The sequence below is a fragment of the Lonchura striata genome, chromosome 9 (genome assembly GCF_050655825.1).
Source record: "Lonchura striata isolate lonStrDom1 chromosome 9, ASM5065582v1, whole genome shotgun sequence".
Taxonomy (NCBI): Eukaryota; Metazoa; Chordata; class Aves; order Passeriformes; family Estrildidae; genus Lonchura; species Lonchura striata.
The window spans coordinates 8,204,595-8,222,677 of NC_140711.1; the positions used below are offsets into that span (position 1 = coordinate 8,204,595).

The following is an 18,083-nucleotide window of genomic DNA, read 5'->3' on the forward strand; positions in this document are numbered from 1 at the left end:
GGAGAAAGTGCAATAGACGAGCAAGGCTAGAATTTATCAAATCGGAGAACTATGCCTCTGGTTTAGTATGCTGATAGTCAACTAAATATAAAACTGTCTCCTTTCACAAGAACAAAACCTACAGTTATTTGGTGTTCTTTTTAAATAATCCTTTAATAAAGTCATTGTGTTCACTGTCTGAAGGCAGGCCAGAGTGATCCCTTGTGTATGGAACTATATTTCCAGGTCCTTGATGTTGTTTGTGCTGAGTCTTTCCTTCAAATCATGTGATATGGATTTCCTTCAAATGCTGTGATATGGAGCATGCTAGGCAGACTCCCTTTGAGTCTGCTGCCTATACATCTAAACAATAATTTGTTTAGATTTTTGTTTTTTTTTCTTTGCAGTCCATTATTTTTGATGAGGTGGATCTGACAGATGCCAGTGTGGCAGAATCCAGCACAAAGAATGTCAACAACAGCTTCACGGTAGGACTTTTTGCATTATTTTCTGTTCTTCTTCCATCTTTTCCACACATCCCATCTCTTTTGCAGAATTGAAAAACACCTGAACAATCTCCACAGCATCTTTCATGAAAAATAATAAACTTACTTTTCTTTACAATCTGATAACTCATATTTGTGCATGTGGGAAATTACCTCAGGGAAATACCTTAGGTTACTATGTATTGTGCTAAGACTTGGCATTTGGGGATTTTCTGTAAGCTAAGAGGGTTTGATAGAACCTGTTTGCACAGTGGGACAGAAAAATCTGTTCTGCTGAGGAAGTTAGAGGTGATGTTCATGTTTGTGCTGGAGATCTTGCTAAAGGAATTTAGTTTTCCCCATAGGCATTAAAATATGTAAACTTCTTTCTCTGACTTTATTTGTTTGTCTGTGTGTGTGTGTTTATATATGCATGCTATATATAGTGGGAAAGCAAAAGGAGGATCAGAAAGAAATAGCACAGAAATAACTGTGGGATTGGTTCAGGATACTTATCAGATGTGGAATGTGTGCTAAGTAGTTGCAGTCTGGAAACGTGGTGGTGTCCTTGCTTCATTTTCTCCAGGCTCAGGAACTAGGAGGAAAAATGATTTTATTTCTAAGGTGTAGGTGTTTTGCAAGCTTAAATGTGGGGGAGCACCTGATGTACAGAAAAATAAGCCATTAACATCAGCCCTTCAGGGTGCGTGTCAAGATGGTGAACAGCAGAAAACCTCCACACAGCTGCGGAGGGGCTCAGAACAGAGGAGGAGGGTCTGGGGAAGGAAGTGTTGCTCTAAGGCAAAGTGAAGTGGGGAACAATCCAGGTGGATGGAAGAATCCCTCCTGGTCCTGCAGGTGGCGACCAACACTGAGCAGTGTGCCTTGTGCTGCAGCAGGAGTGATCTGCTGCTTTAAACGTCTGCAAAAGGGCATTTCTGTTGTGTAGCTTTAGCTTTTGGCTTTGCAATGCCTGTGTCCAGATAAAACCCCAACACCTTCCCAAAGCTTAAAAACACTTTCTACATCTGTAATTGGAATGGTGGGAGACACATCTGGGTATGGTAAGTAAATATTGATATCGGGTGTCAATGTTGAGAGTACAGAGAGAAGGTTTATACAGTGGTTTGAGATGGGGCTATGTTTTCAAGACTGTGATGTTACTTACCTGTTAATAGAGCATTTTATCCTGGGTCTTGCTTCAGTTTTCTGAAATAGACATAAAGTCTGATTTTTCAGGTACTGTAACTGTGCTGCTTACTGTTGTAGCTGGGTGAGATGTAATACCCGTCAGGAAGACTGTGTTAGGGACAGAAGGGAGTAGTGTATTTGCTCTCTCAGATTGCCCCATTCGAGTCAAACAGTGAAGAGTTATTTCCAAGATTCTGGTATCAGGCTCTGCCTTCCCTAACTGATAAAAGGTAAAGGGTTACTTTGAAATTCAAGCAGGTACAGTTTGCACTGTCTCCAGCTGAGCAGTGTATCATGGTGCTTAGATAAATTCAAGAAAAACATGTTTCCTTCCTTATTTCTAATTCCTCTTTCTGTTGTGGCTTATGGAGGCACTTGACTCGTTTACCTTGAAGTTTAAAACTACTTAAGAAATCAGAAGGTGGCCTAGTCTTGCTGCTGTTTGCTCTGTTACATGATTGCTGTCAGTGCTTTGGATTCCTTGCAGTTATGCAGTTTTCTGTTGGTTTTCTTTGAGACCACTCTACTTCCCCTCTGTATCTTCCTTTCTAAAATTCAGAGTTCTTCGATGTGTTTTTTTCCCCTGTTTCAAATCAGTGGGTTATACGATTTGAGGTTTTCTCCTAAACTGAAAATACGTAGCATTTGGTGTTGTAAGCAGAGTTTTAGATGTTGTGGTTTTCTTTTTGGTTTTCTGTTTTCTTTAATGGAGGCTGGTACTTGCGAATTTATAAAAGAATGGTTTCTTTCTGAGATAACTCAGCCTCTGTGCAGGCATCTGTACTGCCTAATGTATAGATTCTGCAGGTCAGGTTGCCTGAATGACACCCTGAGTTCCTGACAAGCTACAAAAACATCAGGTAAACTACCTGGATGAACAATGTTTATCCAAACCAAAGAGGTAATAACGGCTGACCAGTCAGAAGAGCAGCTGTTGAAGGTGCATTGAGGAGCATGACGAGGCAGCCTCATAAGAGGAGAAAACCAGAGCATAAAGCCAGCAAAGGTTGTGCTGCATGGAGAGAGGAGTAAGGTTAAAAAATAGCTGCCAGTAAACCTTTTACATAGGACATGACTGACAGGTCATTTGTTTGCTCTCAGCAGGAAGGAGAGCAAGAAAAGTGAGTTTTAAGGCACGGACCTCTTCCTTTTAAAATAAGTGTGTAATAAATTCCACTGTGATTTGCTTGGTTGATCTTGCATAGATTTCCTCAGTAAGTGTATCCTGGATGCAATGGGGACAGTTTTCAGGACTGCTACCCAGAGTTAATGGATAGATGACTATAGAATGGACTGGAAGCATGTGACACGGGGCATTTTTGAGTTTACAGTGTTGTACTGCTCCATTTCCTGATGTGTAATGAAAAGTTTTATGTTTAGCTTTGTTCCTTTAGGTCAGGCAGTGTGGCTGCAGAGGTATTTAATAGGAAGCCTCTGGGAATAAATCTTATAGCAGCCCCATGCCAGAGCTCTCTTCTCTCATTAGGCCTCCAGGTGTGGTGTTTGCTGGTTCTGTCACATCTCTGCCATCTCTGTCCTTGAGAGTCAGCTGTCTACAAGGTAAATTCTTCTGAGAAGTCTGGGTAAATTCTTCTGAGATGTGACTGGTGCTTTCCATGTATGATGCCTGGGTACATGGTGCATAAATCTTTACCCAGTGCTTTTTCCTAGGGTTGTTGTTGTCTTGCACAGGGCCTTAGAGAAGATCTGCTGAGGCACAAATGCAGTGATAAGTGTGTTGTCCTGGTAGTTCAGGGCCCTTTATTTCAAACAGAGCAGTCAACTTTTAGCCTGGACTCTTGCCATCAGTGTGCTATTTTGTACTCCTAACAAAATAGAAATCAGCAGCATTGGATGGGAGAGGTCAGAGCCTGGCCATGATTTCTGAGCAGCACTTTCTTAGCCATACCCTCAAAACCTCTTGTGATTTCTAAAAACCTGATAGATGATTTAGGATCACACTGGGTACATTGGGTCTTCACAGTGAGAATTTAGCTCTTTTCATGAACAGTTTTTTCTTGCACAGTGCAGTTTTGCTGTGATGTGATTTGTTAAGGTGCCGACGTGATAGACTGTTCTGCAGTTCTGTGAGGAGCATTAAAACAAAATCTGCAGTGAGGATGAGTTCCATGCTTTAATCTGGAGTAGCATTTTCTCAAGATGATGCTGGGAAGCCTAGGTTTTACTGATCTCTGTCTCAAAATGATCTGCTTTACCCGAGTCATGGCCTGAGCCATCCATCATGCCTGTTCCCCCCTGCAACACCGGCAGGGTATGGGGGACACCAAACACACTCTTGCCTGTTGCTCAGGTCAACACTTTGCTATCACAGCTGTCCCCTCAAAAGGCTTTGAAAAGACTTTGGATTATCATCTTTGGTCCAGTTTTGTAAATGTTTGTGTGCTGAACAAATTCTTCCTCAGACTGGTGTGTAGGCTGAAGATCTGCTTTTTTCTAGAAGGTGCCAACTGAGTTAAGCCTTCTGCCTTCAGTGTAGTTGGTACAGTTAAAGACATGATTCCTTAGCAGTTCATTGACCTTTTGTGGAGGATTTGTATAAAGATAAAGGTCTTTAATAGTAGTCAAAAACTCCTGTCATTGTCAGGAGAGGGCCTGGAAAGGACATAATATCTTTCCAGGTACATATCTTGTGTTCCAATATGACTCTCACATGGTGGTTTGGTAAATGTTTTCCAGTTATTGCTACCAAATGTTGGTGTGGACTTTCACCCTCATTCACATAACATGAATTACAACATTTACTTCTTATCCCATCTGATTCAGTGTTCTGAGAATCCCGTAGGAGAAATATGCTCTGTGTGGAGAGGGAATTTTGTGTAGTTTGGTTTCTTCTTTCTGATGCTTTGGTGAAATGGAAGGTGGTTCAGAGCACGTTTTTGAGTGCCAGGAGCCATGCTAGTGACCCCTCCTCCACAATTAATGGCTCTTCACTGGAAGAGGTGGAGCTTCAGCTCCTGAGCTCCTGTAAACCCTTTTTTGTTGGGAAGTACCTCTCAGCTCAGCCGCAGACAGGAAACAGCATATTATTACAGTCAGCGCCTGCCTCTCACTTCATTGCCGTCAGAAGGAAACTTCTCCCAGCTCCTCCTTAAGCAGGCAGCTAATCAGCTTGTGGCAAGTGGTACGTAGCTCAGAGAGACTGACCACAGACGAGACTAATCCTTGCATGTCAGGCAATCTGTTTAGGTTTTTTTCTGAGGGAGTAGGCTGCTCTGGACACTAGTGTAGAGGAAGATTGAACGTGAACGGTAAGAGCAGGAGTGTGAGTTTTCTGGATTGAGTGCTGGGAAACGTGGCACCTGTACCAGCATAACAGATATCAGAAGCTCAGGTTCTTTGGCATACGTTTGCTATGAGCTCTTAGTGTTCAGATGTTCTCTCCTGAGTGGATTCATGTTGATGTATTCTCTAGAAGAAGAGTAGAGGGAAATGTGCCTGCGGTGCTGTTGGAAATGCTGCACCCACTTAAGGAATACTGTTTATTAACTGATGATTCACCCTGACCAATGTCCCAGGAGAGAGGAAGTATTCAGGTTAGAATAATGCCTCTCTTACAGAGCACTTGCATGACTGGAGGCAACAGTGGTTCTCTGAGGAAAGGGAGTTGCTGGTGCCCCTGAATGAGAGTGCAGTCACCTCTGAGAAGGAGTATGGATGTCATTCTCCAGCTGTATGGAAGCCTGAGGTGTGCTACAATTTTTTCATATTATAACCTTGTTACTTAGTACTGATTCTATTCAGCTGCAAAGTTGGTGGTTTCTGTCTTGTGAAGTTTTACTTTACTGATCTCCTCCGGAGTGTCTATTTTTGCTGTATTGTCCCAGGGCTTACTGATGCTGTGGAGAAATGGCATGAATTTTAATTTCTGGATTAGTAACCTTTCCTATGAACAGAGGGCAAAGTGCTTGAGCTTGGGTAAAAAATTGAAGTGCTGACAGTCCTTTCTGATGGGGAGAGTATGTTGTTGATGTTTGCAGTTCATTCACAGTGAAGTGAAAGTGGCTATGCCTGTTCATGATTTTGTGTCAAGTTGAATTATTTGTGTAGGTGCTTTTAAATTAAAATATATTCTTTTCAGTAGAGAAGGCAGTGAAGTCTTCTCTGACGAGTTTGGTTTTGAAAGAAAATAAAGCTGCCGTAGCTACAGAAAGTTTGCTGCTCTTGCCTAGCACAGGAGTCATGTGCCTGTAAGGCACTGTTGGAACAAGAGAAACCCAGATCAGAGATTGGTTGTGCTGATTTGAAATACAGGCTTCAAGAAAGAGCATGTCACTTATTTTTATAAGATGAAAGAATGTAAGAACTTCTGTTGCAAGCTGTTTGCAGGAAGTCATAGTTGGACTTCAAGCTTCAGCTGATAGAGATCAGGAAAATCTGCATGGTTTGACACTTGCACAGATTCCCAAAACTGCCCTGTGTGGCTTCAGCCCGCTGAAGAAAATGGAGTTCAACATATGGTCCAGGGAGTCACCGGGCTTCCTAGCAAGGGAGAGGATTTTCCTCCCCTGCTTCTTCCGTTGGAGGGTAAAGGGACCCAGAGAGAAGGCATCAGCTGAGCAAAAAGATTGGTTGATCTGGAGACATAGTGACACAGGCCAGTCCCAGGTGTCCTGAATTCTCACAGTCATGGAATGCCCTGGTAATGTTTGGAATAGGGGAAGATTAGAAAAGAGGGACTTCTGAAGAGGATGTTTCTTTTTTCCTTGTTTTTAAACTCTTGTCTCTAAACTGGGCAAAATTGGAGCACATGCTGGAAATCCAGTTTTTGCTGGGGTTCGTGGTCTTTTCCACACCCATGTGTGTACACAGTCAGGAATTGTACACTCTTTGCTTGTGCTTGTACTTTGTTTATATTGGCAGCTGTCAGAATTTCCTTTATAAGCAAGTGAAAAGATGAGTAGAGCCGTGTATTGCCGTGTCTAGAATTGCTCTGTTGGTTTTCCACCTTCCTTCATTAAGTGCAGTTCAGTCCCCATTTCCTGTCAGAACCGCTGCAGTTTCAAAATACTTTGCTATTTTAGTAGTTTGTAATCCAGACTTCAGTTTTTTTCTCCTTGAGAAAAGGCCCTTTGGTAAACAGACCATTCTGAGTCACTGTTAGTCAGTGAAAATAGTGATTTAAAATCCTTTCATGTCAAGGATTTTTGGGACTCTTAATCCAGCCTCCTGTGGGAGCTGGTTATTAGTCTGCTGTCACAAAAGAAGGAAAAATCTGGAGAAAAACTACCAAAAAGAAGATAAACATGGAAGAAGAGTTAAAGAGTCTGGAAGAAGTTGCTGTGGGTGGAGAGATCTGGTGATTGCTACTGTACTTTACAGAGTGACTCAAAAATATGCGGGAGGTTTTGAGAGAGATGAAACTACTGTAAGAAGTCATCAGACTGAGATTTAGCTGTTTTACTGTGGGACAGGATAGACAGGGAGCTGAAAAGTGAAGGAGATTGTGAAGAGCTTTTGCTTTTGTAGGGGGAAGTTTACAGCTTTGAAATAATATCTGCCCTTGTACCTGAACACTGGAAGCTTTTGTTTGATAATCTCTTTGCTCTTTGTAACTGTCATGCTGAATTATGGTTTCACCAACCTTCCTGAGCAAGACTGCAGATTTCAGCTGCTTCTTCCAGATGAGGGCACAAGGGCAGAACAATGTGTGGTCATTTGAGGACATGTTCAGCTTTACATAGAAGCTACTCTGGAAGGAAGAGGCTCCATTTTATGCAGGGAGAGGCTTGCTAGCATTACTTGCAGAAATGCTGCCTCCCTATTTCTGGTGCTTGTGATGGTGCGTGAACAGGACTTGTCTTAGCCTGGTGGCCCAGTGTGGAAAGCTCCTGGGTTTATCAAACAATTGAAAGGTATTAATTTCCTTTTGTGCTAGCTAGCTACCAGCCTTTGATCAACCTGCTAAAGTTATGGGGCTATGAGGAGCTGCTACTAACAATGAACTCTCTGTAATAGGTCATTTTCCTACCACTGGTGGGGTCTTTTATTACTCAATGCTATGATTTACTGGGTGCCAACCTTGCCATGTGTGAGCCCACTGAGACAACAGTTCTGCCACGAGGGAACAGTCCTACCCCTTTGTTTTTCATGAGCTTACTTCTGTTTGAATGAGTAAGAGGCTTACTCCTTTACCTTCCTAAATGTGTTGCCTTTCTGAACAGAGTGTTTCTGTTTAGGAACTCTTCCTGGCAGGACTGTGTCCTTTGGAAAACAGGTAAAGGGATGCATGTGCATCTGCTGCATGAGGTGGAGGGTGTGTGGGTAATGGAGCTGTGCTAAGATTCTTTGGCGCTTGGTACAGCCACCATATCCACTCCCATTGGGTACTGCTCCATCCTTGGAGATCTCTAGAGGTTAACAGACCTGAACTACCAGGATAGTTGCTTTTCTCACCTGCTAACAGTGGCGTGCTCTAGCTTTTGACATCTGTTAAGTTGTTGTTAAAGTCTTAAAATCCTCTTCTTGTCTGTGCTCCTCTTACCGATTGCCAAGAACAGGAATGTGCCTTGTTTAGGAACAGTTTCCAGAAGCCTGTAGGAATGTGACCCTGGTATGAGAGATGATAATTTTCCCAGGGATAACTGGTCTAGTTTCCTGCTGCAGCATGGGGGATGATAGGGACTGGGAGAAATCCCAGATGGAGGGTCAGCACGAGTTGAACTTGACCTGCGGCACAGCGTAGTGCAATAAGTGCCAGTGCTAATCCTCAGAGAAGATGCACTGCTGCCCTGGCTCAGGAGGGACACATTGCAAGGTACGTGAACCTAATAAAGTAAAAATGGTCCTAAAGAGAACCACAACACATGCTGGACCTGCTTTCCTATAGAAATGAACTGTCCTGGATTTTATAGATTGAAAACAAAGGTAAAACAGCCACATGGGGGGATAAAATAGCTGGTGTATTGTGAATGTATTTGGGCACTTAGGGCTTTGAGGAAAATCTTGTTACCACTGTTTAAAAAAATGGGAAAGGAGTTTGGCACAACTATAAGAACAGTATTGACTTGTTTTGTTTGGTGGAAATGAGAGTTTCCATGGGTGGAAGATGGTCATTTTAGCAGGAAATTAAGATCTTGCATTCTGAAAAAACATACAAAACAGGTGCATTTCTCAAGTGTTATATAAAAAGCTACCTTTTCTTTCCCATATCATCCAGATTTTGGGGAAAGATAATTGGTGCAGTTCTAGAGAGCTCTAATTGACCTCTGCAGTGAGTTAATGGGATTGGATTTGTTGGCAAAACTGGGTGAAAGCTGAATTGCAAAATAGAATAGGATTGTAGTCGGTGGAAGAAGGCAACGCTTGGACCCTCATGAGTCTTTGATACTCATATTATTGCCCTCTTCCAAACTGTAGAGACCTACTAAAGTCATACTGACACACTGCCTAGGGCTTTGCTGGCCTGACACTGAGCTCCAGATTGTTTCAGAAAGAGACATCATTGAGACAGGCTGGTTTGAATCTCAAATTTTTGTTTTCTACTCCCTTTTTCACAGGCTTCTTTTTTGTGTATTTGCTGAGGAGTAGCACTTGCTAGTCCACACTTAATCCATTTTGCCTGTGTGAGTTCAGTAATTGTGTTTAACGCACAGTGGATTTGCTGGTTTGTGAGCCTTGCTGATGAATACAGGTGAGGTGTTTTACTGTATTCCAGTGTTCATTTCACTACTGCTATTGCTGAAACAGGAGCTGAAATGGAAAAATGGCTGGGTCCTCATTATGGTCTCACCCAGTTTTCCTTCCTGAATTTTGGGCTCTCAGGATGCCAAGATCATTCTCCACCATACAGAGCAGACGTAGCAGTTAGCTACAGGTGAGGGATGGTTTCCTTACCTTTGCCATATGTGATCAAACTGAAGGTTTTGCAACTTTTTTTATTCTTTCTAGTTTCTAGGTCTCTAGAGCTTCAGAAATTCCTGTTATTTCTGTACTCAAGTCATCAACTGTTTGGAATAATTCAGGATCTCTTAGGGGGATTTATGGCTAGCACCTTTGAATGTTAAGTCTGTATTGGAACAGGATATGAGTAAAAGGAAGCATCAGAATGAGCAGGTGTTCACATATCCCTACATTTGGCCATTCTGAGAAATGTACACATCAGGAAAACTATATTTAGCGAAGTTCAATGTCCCCCCATCCCATTTCCCCCCCGCAGCATTTCTTCTGTCAGCTCTGTGATTGGGCCAGTGTGGTCTTAACTTGCTTTGCCATCTTTTGTGGTCACTGAGCTCACCAGATGTACTCTGATAACAAACAGTCCCAGGACATGCTTGGCTACACTGTCACTTTATTGCTGAGAAGTTTCTGGGCAGCCAGAAAATGCCCCGGGTGAGCAGAGATGACAAAGTTGTCTTGGGTGGCAGCAAGACAAGAGGATGAAGTTTATGCTCCAGCTGTTGGGGAGTGGAAAGTTGCTCAGTACAACAAAGGGTGAAGTATATCAGATTTCTGTTTAAAATTTGGTCTAATATAGGAGTCTTTTTTGGACTGCCTTTTGAATCTGATTATTCACAGCTGTTCATCAGGGAAGGACATCCAGGGACATTAGTCCATTTTTAGAACATGAAATGAGGAGTTTTCTTTGGTTGGCTCTGTTTGTTAGCTGACTGGATTTGAAATGTCAGTAAACTGGTGTTAGTTTTGGACAGAGGAGTGTGGGTCAACATGAGAGGTGGGGGTTAACAGCTGGTAAGAGAGAATGGGCCATGTGTGACAGAGAGAGGAGATAAAGCTAAATTTTCAGTGTTAAAAGTGTCTGTGTTTGCATAAGACAGCCAATGAAGGCGTGGTTATTTTCAGATTTAGGTTTTTTGTAGATTTAGAGTGGGCAAGCTTGAAAATTGAGACGTTCTCTAATAGACTTGAGATGACTCATGGAGGGCACATAACTACTTGCTGGGGACCTAACTATCACCCCCATTTCTGCAAAATGTATTTCAGGGGTTTCGCATGCAGTAAGAAGTTAGTAATTAACCTTTATCCTTATTTGAAATGTTTTTAACCCTTTCTGCCATTTTCATGTCTTTTTATGACTCTCCAGGAGTGATTAGAGGGACTGGCAGCCTTTTTTCACCCCTATGACTGTGGAGCTCTTTTTCTGGTCAGGATTAGATGCCAATCATATCACCATGTAGTGAGCACTGGACACCCAGTTTCTACTAATGAGTGAAATCTAAAGAATCACACCCAGAAGTTCAGCAGCATTTAGTATCAAAAAAGTTTTTAATACTCACTTTTTAGGCAGAACAAGCACTTTTAATTTGCATAATTGCTCATATCTAAATACAGTTCTGAGCTGTTTTGGGGCAGGAATGCTCAGACTTCTGCCAATCCTGAAACAGGCCAAAAATCTATGAGATTAAAAATAAATCTGAAGACTTTTTGTTGTTGGTTTTTTTTTTTTAACTCCTAATAAGGCAGCCCTCATCCTAACTCAGAAGCAGTGAGATTGTTGTTTTTGTGCTCTCCGTTTATGAGAACAAGAGGTCACTGGATGACATTACTGCTTTGTAAATTTAGAACAAATAAAAGGAAATGCTACTTCACCTAGTGCGTCGTCATCCTGTGGAATATACTGTTCCAGGATGTTAGTCAAAAGCTGTAGCTGGAACATAAAAAAATAGCTGGTCCATGCTCGTTTGTAGCCATGTTCACCAACAGGGATAACAAAGCCTTGTGTTCCAGAGTGGTGGCTCATTGCAGCTGTAGCTGAGAGTGAACTCTCTGGACTCCTGGCTGGGAAAGGACAGCTTTCCAGGGGGAAGATTGGTGTGGCTTCTTTTGAGACAACAAGAATGGTTTTATTTTTGTGCGAGATGTTAAATTGATCATTGCTCTTGCCTGGACAGTGCAGTGTATGTAACAGCCCTGTGTCAGTATCCCTCAGCAGGGGGATGTCTGGAGCTGAAATAGCTGGTTCAAGGAGAGGGAGGGAACAGTGGCAGGAGGAGTGTGAGCTTCTGTTGCTCAGTGAGTGCAGTAGCACACGTGCTGCCCAGCAGCCTGTGCAGGAAGGAGCTGGCAGCTGCTGCACTGCGGGGCAGGCACGAGGGGCTGATGCTGGCCAGGTACCCGGGCTGGGCTGGGGAGTGTGGAGTGTGTGAACAGCAGAGCTGCTGAACTGCTCTGCAAAGGAACGGGGCTATTAACATGTTTCTGGATTCCTCATTATCCTTGTTAAGATGTTTAACTGTAATACTGCTGTATGTTAATCAGGAAAACAGGTTTGGATGGTTGCTTCATTTCCCCAAATAATTGTTGCACTAGTTACATTAGAATCTTGTCTGTGCTTCATAGTGAAGTCTGTTTGTTCTCCTTAGGAGTGAGCTTTCTAAAGAGATTTATTCTTTCATTTCCCATCTCTGGTAATACCAATAAATCCCAGAGCAAATTATACTTTTGAACCGACTAATAGGGAATGCTTTTCATATGTTTGTCCTGCACAGTTACATTTTTATTTGCAGTTTGTAGTTACACAATAGACCCTTTATTGTATTTCTGTGACTCTTTATCTGGATGATTCATGTATGAAAATCTTTTGATCTCTTTGTTTATCCTCTTGTCTTATAAACTTTGTTCTTTGAAGAGAGGGTTGTCTAACACTGAATGTGGGGATTTTTAAGATGATGCAGTAGGTGACTTAAGAAGGAATTAATTGCTTTCTATATTGGATGATCTATCCAATTATCTAGGAAGTCAGTAGCCTCAGAAATTAATTCTTATCAAAGGAATGTCTTTCTGTATGTAAGGAATGTATTTCTGTATTTTATGTCAATGTTTTAAATTTCTAGTCTTCCAGTGTGATTAAAAACTATGCTATAGTTTGCATTTTTCTTCTGTCCACCCAAAAAGGCAGAAAAATAGGAAAAGGGACAGCACTGAGTATGAATGTTCTGAAGCTGTTCTTCCCTAGTGCTCCAGAGCATGCAAGTAGCTCAAATGAACTGGTGGTTCCTTACAGAATTTGGCTGGTTTTACAGCCATGAAAGGTATTTGGATGCTTCATCCTAGGATGTTTGGACTTTATATGTGCTACTGTTGTACATATGCAACTATAGATGTTCCTGGCCTTATGACCAGGAAGAAAGTGAGGCCCAGTGGTGTCTGAACAAATTACTTAACCTTGGTTTTACTTGCAGGGGAAAAGCTGCATCCTCTTAGCAGGACTCAAACATGCTCCTTGTTCTTCTCTCTCTTCACACTGATTTATGCATCAGTGTTTCATGCTCTGGAAAAAGTTTCTTTAGGACAACCATTCTTACATAACAGAGTTTTTGATGGAAATATGTTTAACTAAACACTTTCCTGCTTTCCCAGGGAAGAATAAGCATTCCTGTGATTACCTTCTTTGGAAATAAACTTTTTCAAAGCTGGAAATATTTAGAGGAAAGTGAGAGAAGAGAGGAATTCGTCAAAGTTTTATTTTTAAAATAGTGTAAATATTTACTTATGTGGCTTACAGTTGATACAGATCAGGTCATTTTGTCCAAGATAGAATGTTTCAAATGCAAAAACTGTGTTTCTAATGTGATTGGCCAATCCTTTCTTCACAAAGGGATTTAGTTCTTTTCATTGCCTACTTAATGTGTCTCTAGCACCGGTTACTAGGTATTGGTCATGCCTCTGGGTAAGGTGGTGTTATTGCAGGGCAATCTGCAGTCTGTGAATGAAAAGAAACACAGTTTGAAAATTGAAGGTCTTAAAATAAAACAGAACTTTCCAGGTGTATCTTTTTTGTTGACATTACATCCACATTTCTTGGCGAATGCTCTGAGGCAGTTCTACATCAACTAAAAGTTTGGTGTTCTACTTCAGAGGCTTTTATTTTTAATTTGTCTTATGAATGATGATGAGAGAATTGAGAAACAGACTGGCAAGCTGGGATATCAGGTATTCAGATGATGTGTGTGGGTGTTTTAGTGTTCATTAACAAAACTTTGGCTGAATGGTTGGGCCTCATGAGATTGACACAATCCTAGTTTATTTTAATGCGTTCTTTCAGGTACAATTTTCTTGAAAAGCAGACGATGTAGACAGATTTTTTCATGTACTATATGTAGAGGGGCACAGCAGAGTCTGGACTGCTGGAAATTTTTAGAATTGACATAAAAGGGAGCCTTTTGATTTTTGTTAACAGTGCTCAACCTTAATGCAGCTTTTCTTAAATCCAGGTCTTGCAAACACTTCAGTATTGATCTAATTTAAGTCAGCTTGATTGAAATCAATACAGAGGTATGCAAAAGAGTCAGTGAGATGACTGCACTGTGGGAAAGAAAGACTTTAGTCTTAGGAAGATTAAGGGTTGGTGTATAGTCAAGTCTGGGCTCCAGCTGAATGGGCAGCCCTGAGAACAGCAGACATGGTCTTGTGAAAAGCAGAGCTTTTATTTCTCTCTGCTGCCACCAGCTGACTGAAGGAGAGGGAGTTGGTGGTAGAGGACCCCGAGGCCTGGTGCCTCCCTGGGCAAAGGGGAACTTTGGCCACCCTGCATGTCTTCTGCTGGTTTAAATATTGTTTATTTAACACAGGGCAACTAATGCATGGGAATTAGCCCAGGGTACAAACACACTGAGGACAGGATTGTAGGAGGGAGGTAAACTCACCAGAGCTTCAGCCTGATAGGGGAATATTTGTTAGAATATCTTTTAGGTATGTAGAACAAGCCCTCAGGAAACATGAGGGTTCAAATTGCTTATTTTGCTTTATTTCTCCCCTCCCCATGAGGGAGACTAAACAAATTATCATGACTAAACAAGTTTTTAGAATTATATTGTAGAGTATGTTACCTGATTAATTGCTAGAAACTTGTATACTATGCTATTAATAAAATGTCTTAATATTCTTACCAGTTTTGAAAGTACAGTAAGTCCTTTAAAAAGACTTATGCAAGGTCTGCTCATAATTACTCCTGATGCTCCGTGCTTGATTTGTGTTGTGCTGTTATTTAGGTATGAGAGATTTCTTTACTCAGTTCAGTATTGGGAATGACAGCTAAAATCTTGGTGGTTCTGTACGTTTAGGAAGAAATCAAGGTGTGCTGTGGTGGAAGAGAAACACGGTTCAGAGGTGCAAATAGCTTTCATTGTGCAGCTCTGAAAATAGCTTCAACACTAGTGGTAAGGTATTCTCTTGCTGTTTCTCACTGATATATCCACTCCTCATTTTCTCGCTCTTCAGATTATCACTCCATGTCGGAAACTCATCCTTTGTGCTGACAACAGAAAAGAGATGGAAGATTGGATTGCAGCACTGAAGACTGTCCAAAACCGTGAACATTTTGAGGTAATAGGAGAATGTGTTCTTTTGTATTCTGTGCTTCCTCTGCTAAATCACAGCTTGTTTTGAGAGTCAGCTTCCAGTGAACTTAATAGAAGTCATTTTATTGACTACAACGGTTAATAGTGTTAGCGCTTTCTGTAAAATTTATCACAAATAAATTGAAGTGATTCTCCAAAGAATGTTTGGCTTTGTATATGCTCCCTTGGCAATTCAGAGAGAATTTTCAGAGCATGGATAGGTTATGAAGCCAAGTTCCCCTCCCACTGTCATTTAATTTTTCAATTATTCTCCCTGTCCCAATTCACATCTTGCCTGCTTGATATTATGTCAACTTAAGTGCATCTGCCTGCTTCCTGGGGCTGAGTGAGACCAGCAGTATCACCACAAAAAGCTGTCTTGTGTTTTCCCCACTCTGATGCTTGCCTCTCTTATGCTGGCACAAGCATTTCTCTGCTACAGAATGAGCTAGGTTGGGGAGCTGATCTTTCTAAAAACTTAATCAGACAAAAAAGTGGGGATAAATTCTAGCAGATAAATTATCCAGTTCATTTCTCCAGACACATTTGTAGTAAGACTAGGATGAGAGGTGGTACAGGAGCTGTAATGAAGATGTAGCTTCTTCAGGTAGTCTCTTTTGCCTTAGAGACCTTCTTGAGTTTCAGCAAATGTGTATGAACTACATGTGGCCCACTCTTTCCTAGTGAAAAAGTGCTCTGTTTCTGCTTTTTCTGACTGCTTTGTGCAGCTCTTCTGAGCAAAAAAAGCCTTGTTGCTCTACTTTAGACCTTGCTGTAATACATTTATATTGTCAGTCTACCCAGTACAGCATGGACCATTTCTCAGGGATGCATAACTGGTACGCCTGCTCCCATGCCCGGCCAACGTACTGCAACGTGTGTCGGGAGGCCTTGTCTGGGGTCACGTCACATGGGCTGTCCTGTGAAGGTAAGTGTGCCCTCGTCTTCTGCCTGGGGAGGAACAGCCTCGTTTTATTTTTGTTTTTGCCCATATACCCAAATACTGCCATCCCTTATTAAAGTCATGTCTGTCTGCAATGACAGTGCAGAAGTGTGTCTCAGACACTTCTGAGATTCCTGAGAGAATATTCACAAGAGGACTCCCATTCACGGGAATAACTGTATTTGTAAGAACATCCTTGTTTAATGTTTGAATGCCAGGAGTTCCTTTTTCCCAGCTTTGGCTTAGCAGAAATGCCTGGCACAGCTCATGTGTCTAACATGAATGCGGTGACACCTACGCTTTGTAAAATGACGGAGGAGTGTGTGACTGTGTAAAATCATGTTAAATTTAACGAGATGATCACTAGGCTTTGTACAAGCAACTGGAAAAAATGACAAGGCAAGAATTAATAGCTAGATCCAAACACTTACCGTTGATTGTTTTGGTGGTGCTCAGGAGGATAGAGTGTGCCCATGCTTTCTTCTGGAGCCAAATACACACTGCCACGTTAGACCTCCTGAGGCAGGATTAATTACATTCATCTCTTCTTCCCTAGTGTGCAAGTTTAAAGCCCACAAGCGGTGTGCTGTGCGGGCAACCAACAATTGCAAGTGGACAACTCTAGCCTCTATTGGGAAGGATATCATTGAGGATGAAGATGGGGTACGTGTTAGTCTGAATTTTTCCAGCCTTACCTTGATATGGAAGCACTGCCTTGTGTTCTGTAGCTTTTTTTCACTTTGTAAATAGCAGAATCTGCCTTTACATGGAAAAGATTTCTGCTTTTTTTCTAGAGTATGAGATTTTTGTGTGAAAAGTCCAGCCAGGATAGCAAGGGACTCCTGAGTAGAAATAAACTGCTGTGGCCTGGGGGAGTTGAGACTGAATAATTGGAGGCATGGGGAACTTGATCTAAGTTTTGGCAAAAGAAAAAGAAATGAGTGTTTGGAACAGCACCTTAGCATATTTGGATGCAAAATCAGTGTTTCCTGGGTAGCCTGGGGTGAGTCACTTGGAATCTTTGTGCTTGAGCATGATGTAAAATTCCTGAATTGGTCCTTAGGTGTTTTCTAGAAATTGCCTTTGCCGTCCTTAAACAGTGCATATAAAGACTTGCTTCTCTAGGTATCTCAGAGTCATGATGCCTTCTGTACCTTTAAGCTTCTGTCCCTCTGTACCTTTTGCAGATCTCAATGCCACATCAGTGGCTGGAAGGAAACCTGCCTGTGAGTGCGAAATGCACTGTGTGTGATAAAACCTGTGGCAGTGTCCTGCGTTTGCAAGACTGGCGCTGCCTGTGGTGCAAAGCCATGGTGAGTTGAATAAGTGTGATCATAAGTGTCCTTTCAGTAAAAGGACAGCTTTTGATCAGCTCTATGGTATGTTCTTTGAATGACACTTGCTTAGAATAAAATCTCTAACCATGCTGTTAGTGTTTGCCATGAAGGACTTTATTGTTCTGCAAGAAATAGGAATTTAATTTGTGCTCATAAGTGTTGCTGTGATACATAAATGCAAGACCTGAAAAAAGTATCTTGTTTCTAGCCAAGCTCATTTTATTTTGAGAGTGAGCTTTCATAGAAGAACCTAAGTACAGCAGACATGAATCAAAGCTTCTGCCGTGGACTACGTTGGATTTTAAGGAGCCACTATTTGTTATTTCTACAGTTTGAAAAAGTGTAACAAACTATAAAGAATACTCAGCTATTTTAATAATAGCAATTTCCCTTCCATTGCAATAGATTGCTCTTGCCTAACCACTGAAGTGATGCAGATCTTGCTATGTTTTCAGCTGTCTATAATATCAATAGAAATATCACAAAATATGTTTTTAGAATGAGGGGCTCAAATGCCAAGCAAACCCTCTATCTTACAGTCTTTGTACCAGAAAAGCCCTGCTCGGCTTTTTATTTCCTTTTTTGAGTGGCTTCATTAATCTCTTCTTCATTTACCTCTTATATCCCTCATGTCTTCCTGGTTTGTTTTTTGCTTTCTTATTCTCTTGATTTCCCAGCTTTTTCTTTTGTTGCTACTTCAGATCTCTCAGGTGAGGCTGGGATTTTGAAAGCAGAATGCCTGAAGGCTCCTAAAGCCACAGAATCTGTTACCTGGTTCTCTCAGCACTCAAAGTGCAGGTCTCTTAAATTCAAATGGCAGGAAAGTACATAC

General features: G+C 41.6%; 1 protein-coding gene across 16 annotated transcripts in view; it reads left to right on the forward strand.

The window, feature by feature from the left end:
• Positions 1-18,083, forward strand: part of DGKD (diacylglycerol kinase delta) — a 59,574-nt gene that overhangs the window by 17,908 nt on the left and 23,583 nt on the right. For 8 of the 16 annotated variants that reach the window (XR_014957165.1, XM_085587067.1, XM_021544386.4 and 5 more), the window contains 5 exons: positions 387-467; positions 14,853-14,957; positions 15,767-15,899; positions 16,471-16,577; positions 17,102-17,227. Coding sequence is in view for 15 of the 16 variants with exons in the window: in XM_085587067.1 (XP_085443193.1) it covers positions 387-467; positions 14,853-14,957; positions 15,767-15,899; positions 16,471-16,577; positions 17,102-17,227 (552 nt within the window). In the remaining variant the exon portion in view is untranslated. The other 8 variants (XM_085587073.1, XM_085587072.1, XM_085587070.1 and 5 more) reach the window with 8 other exon arrangements.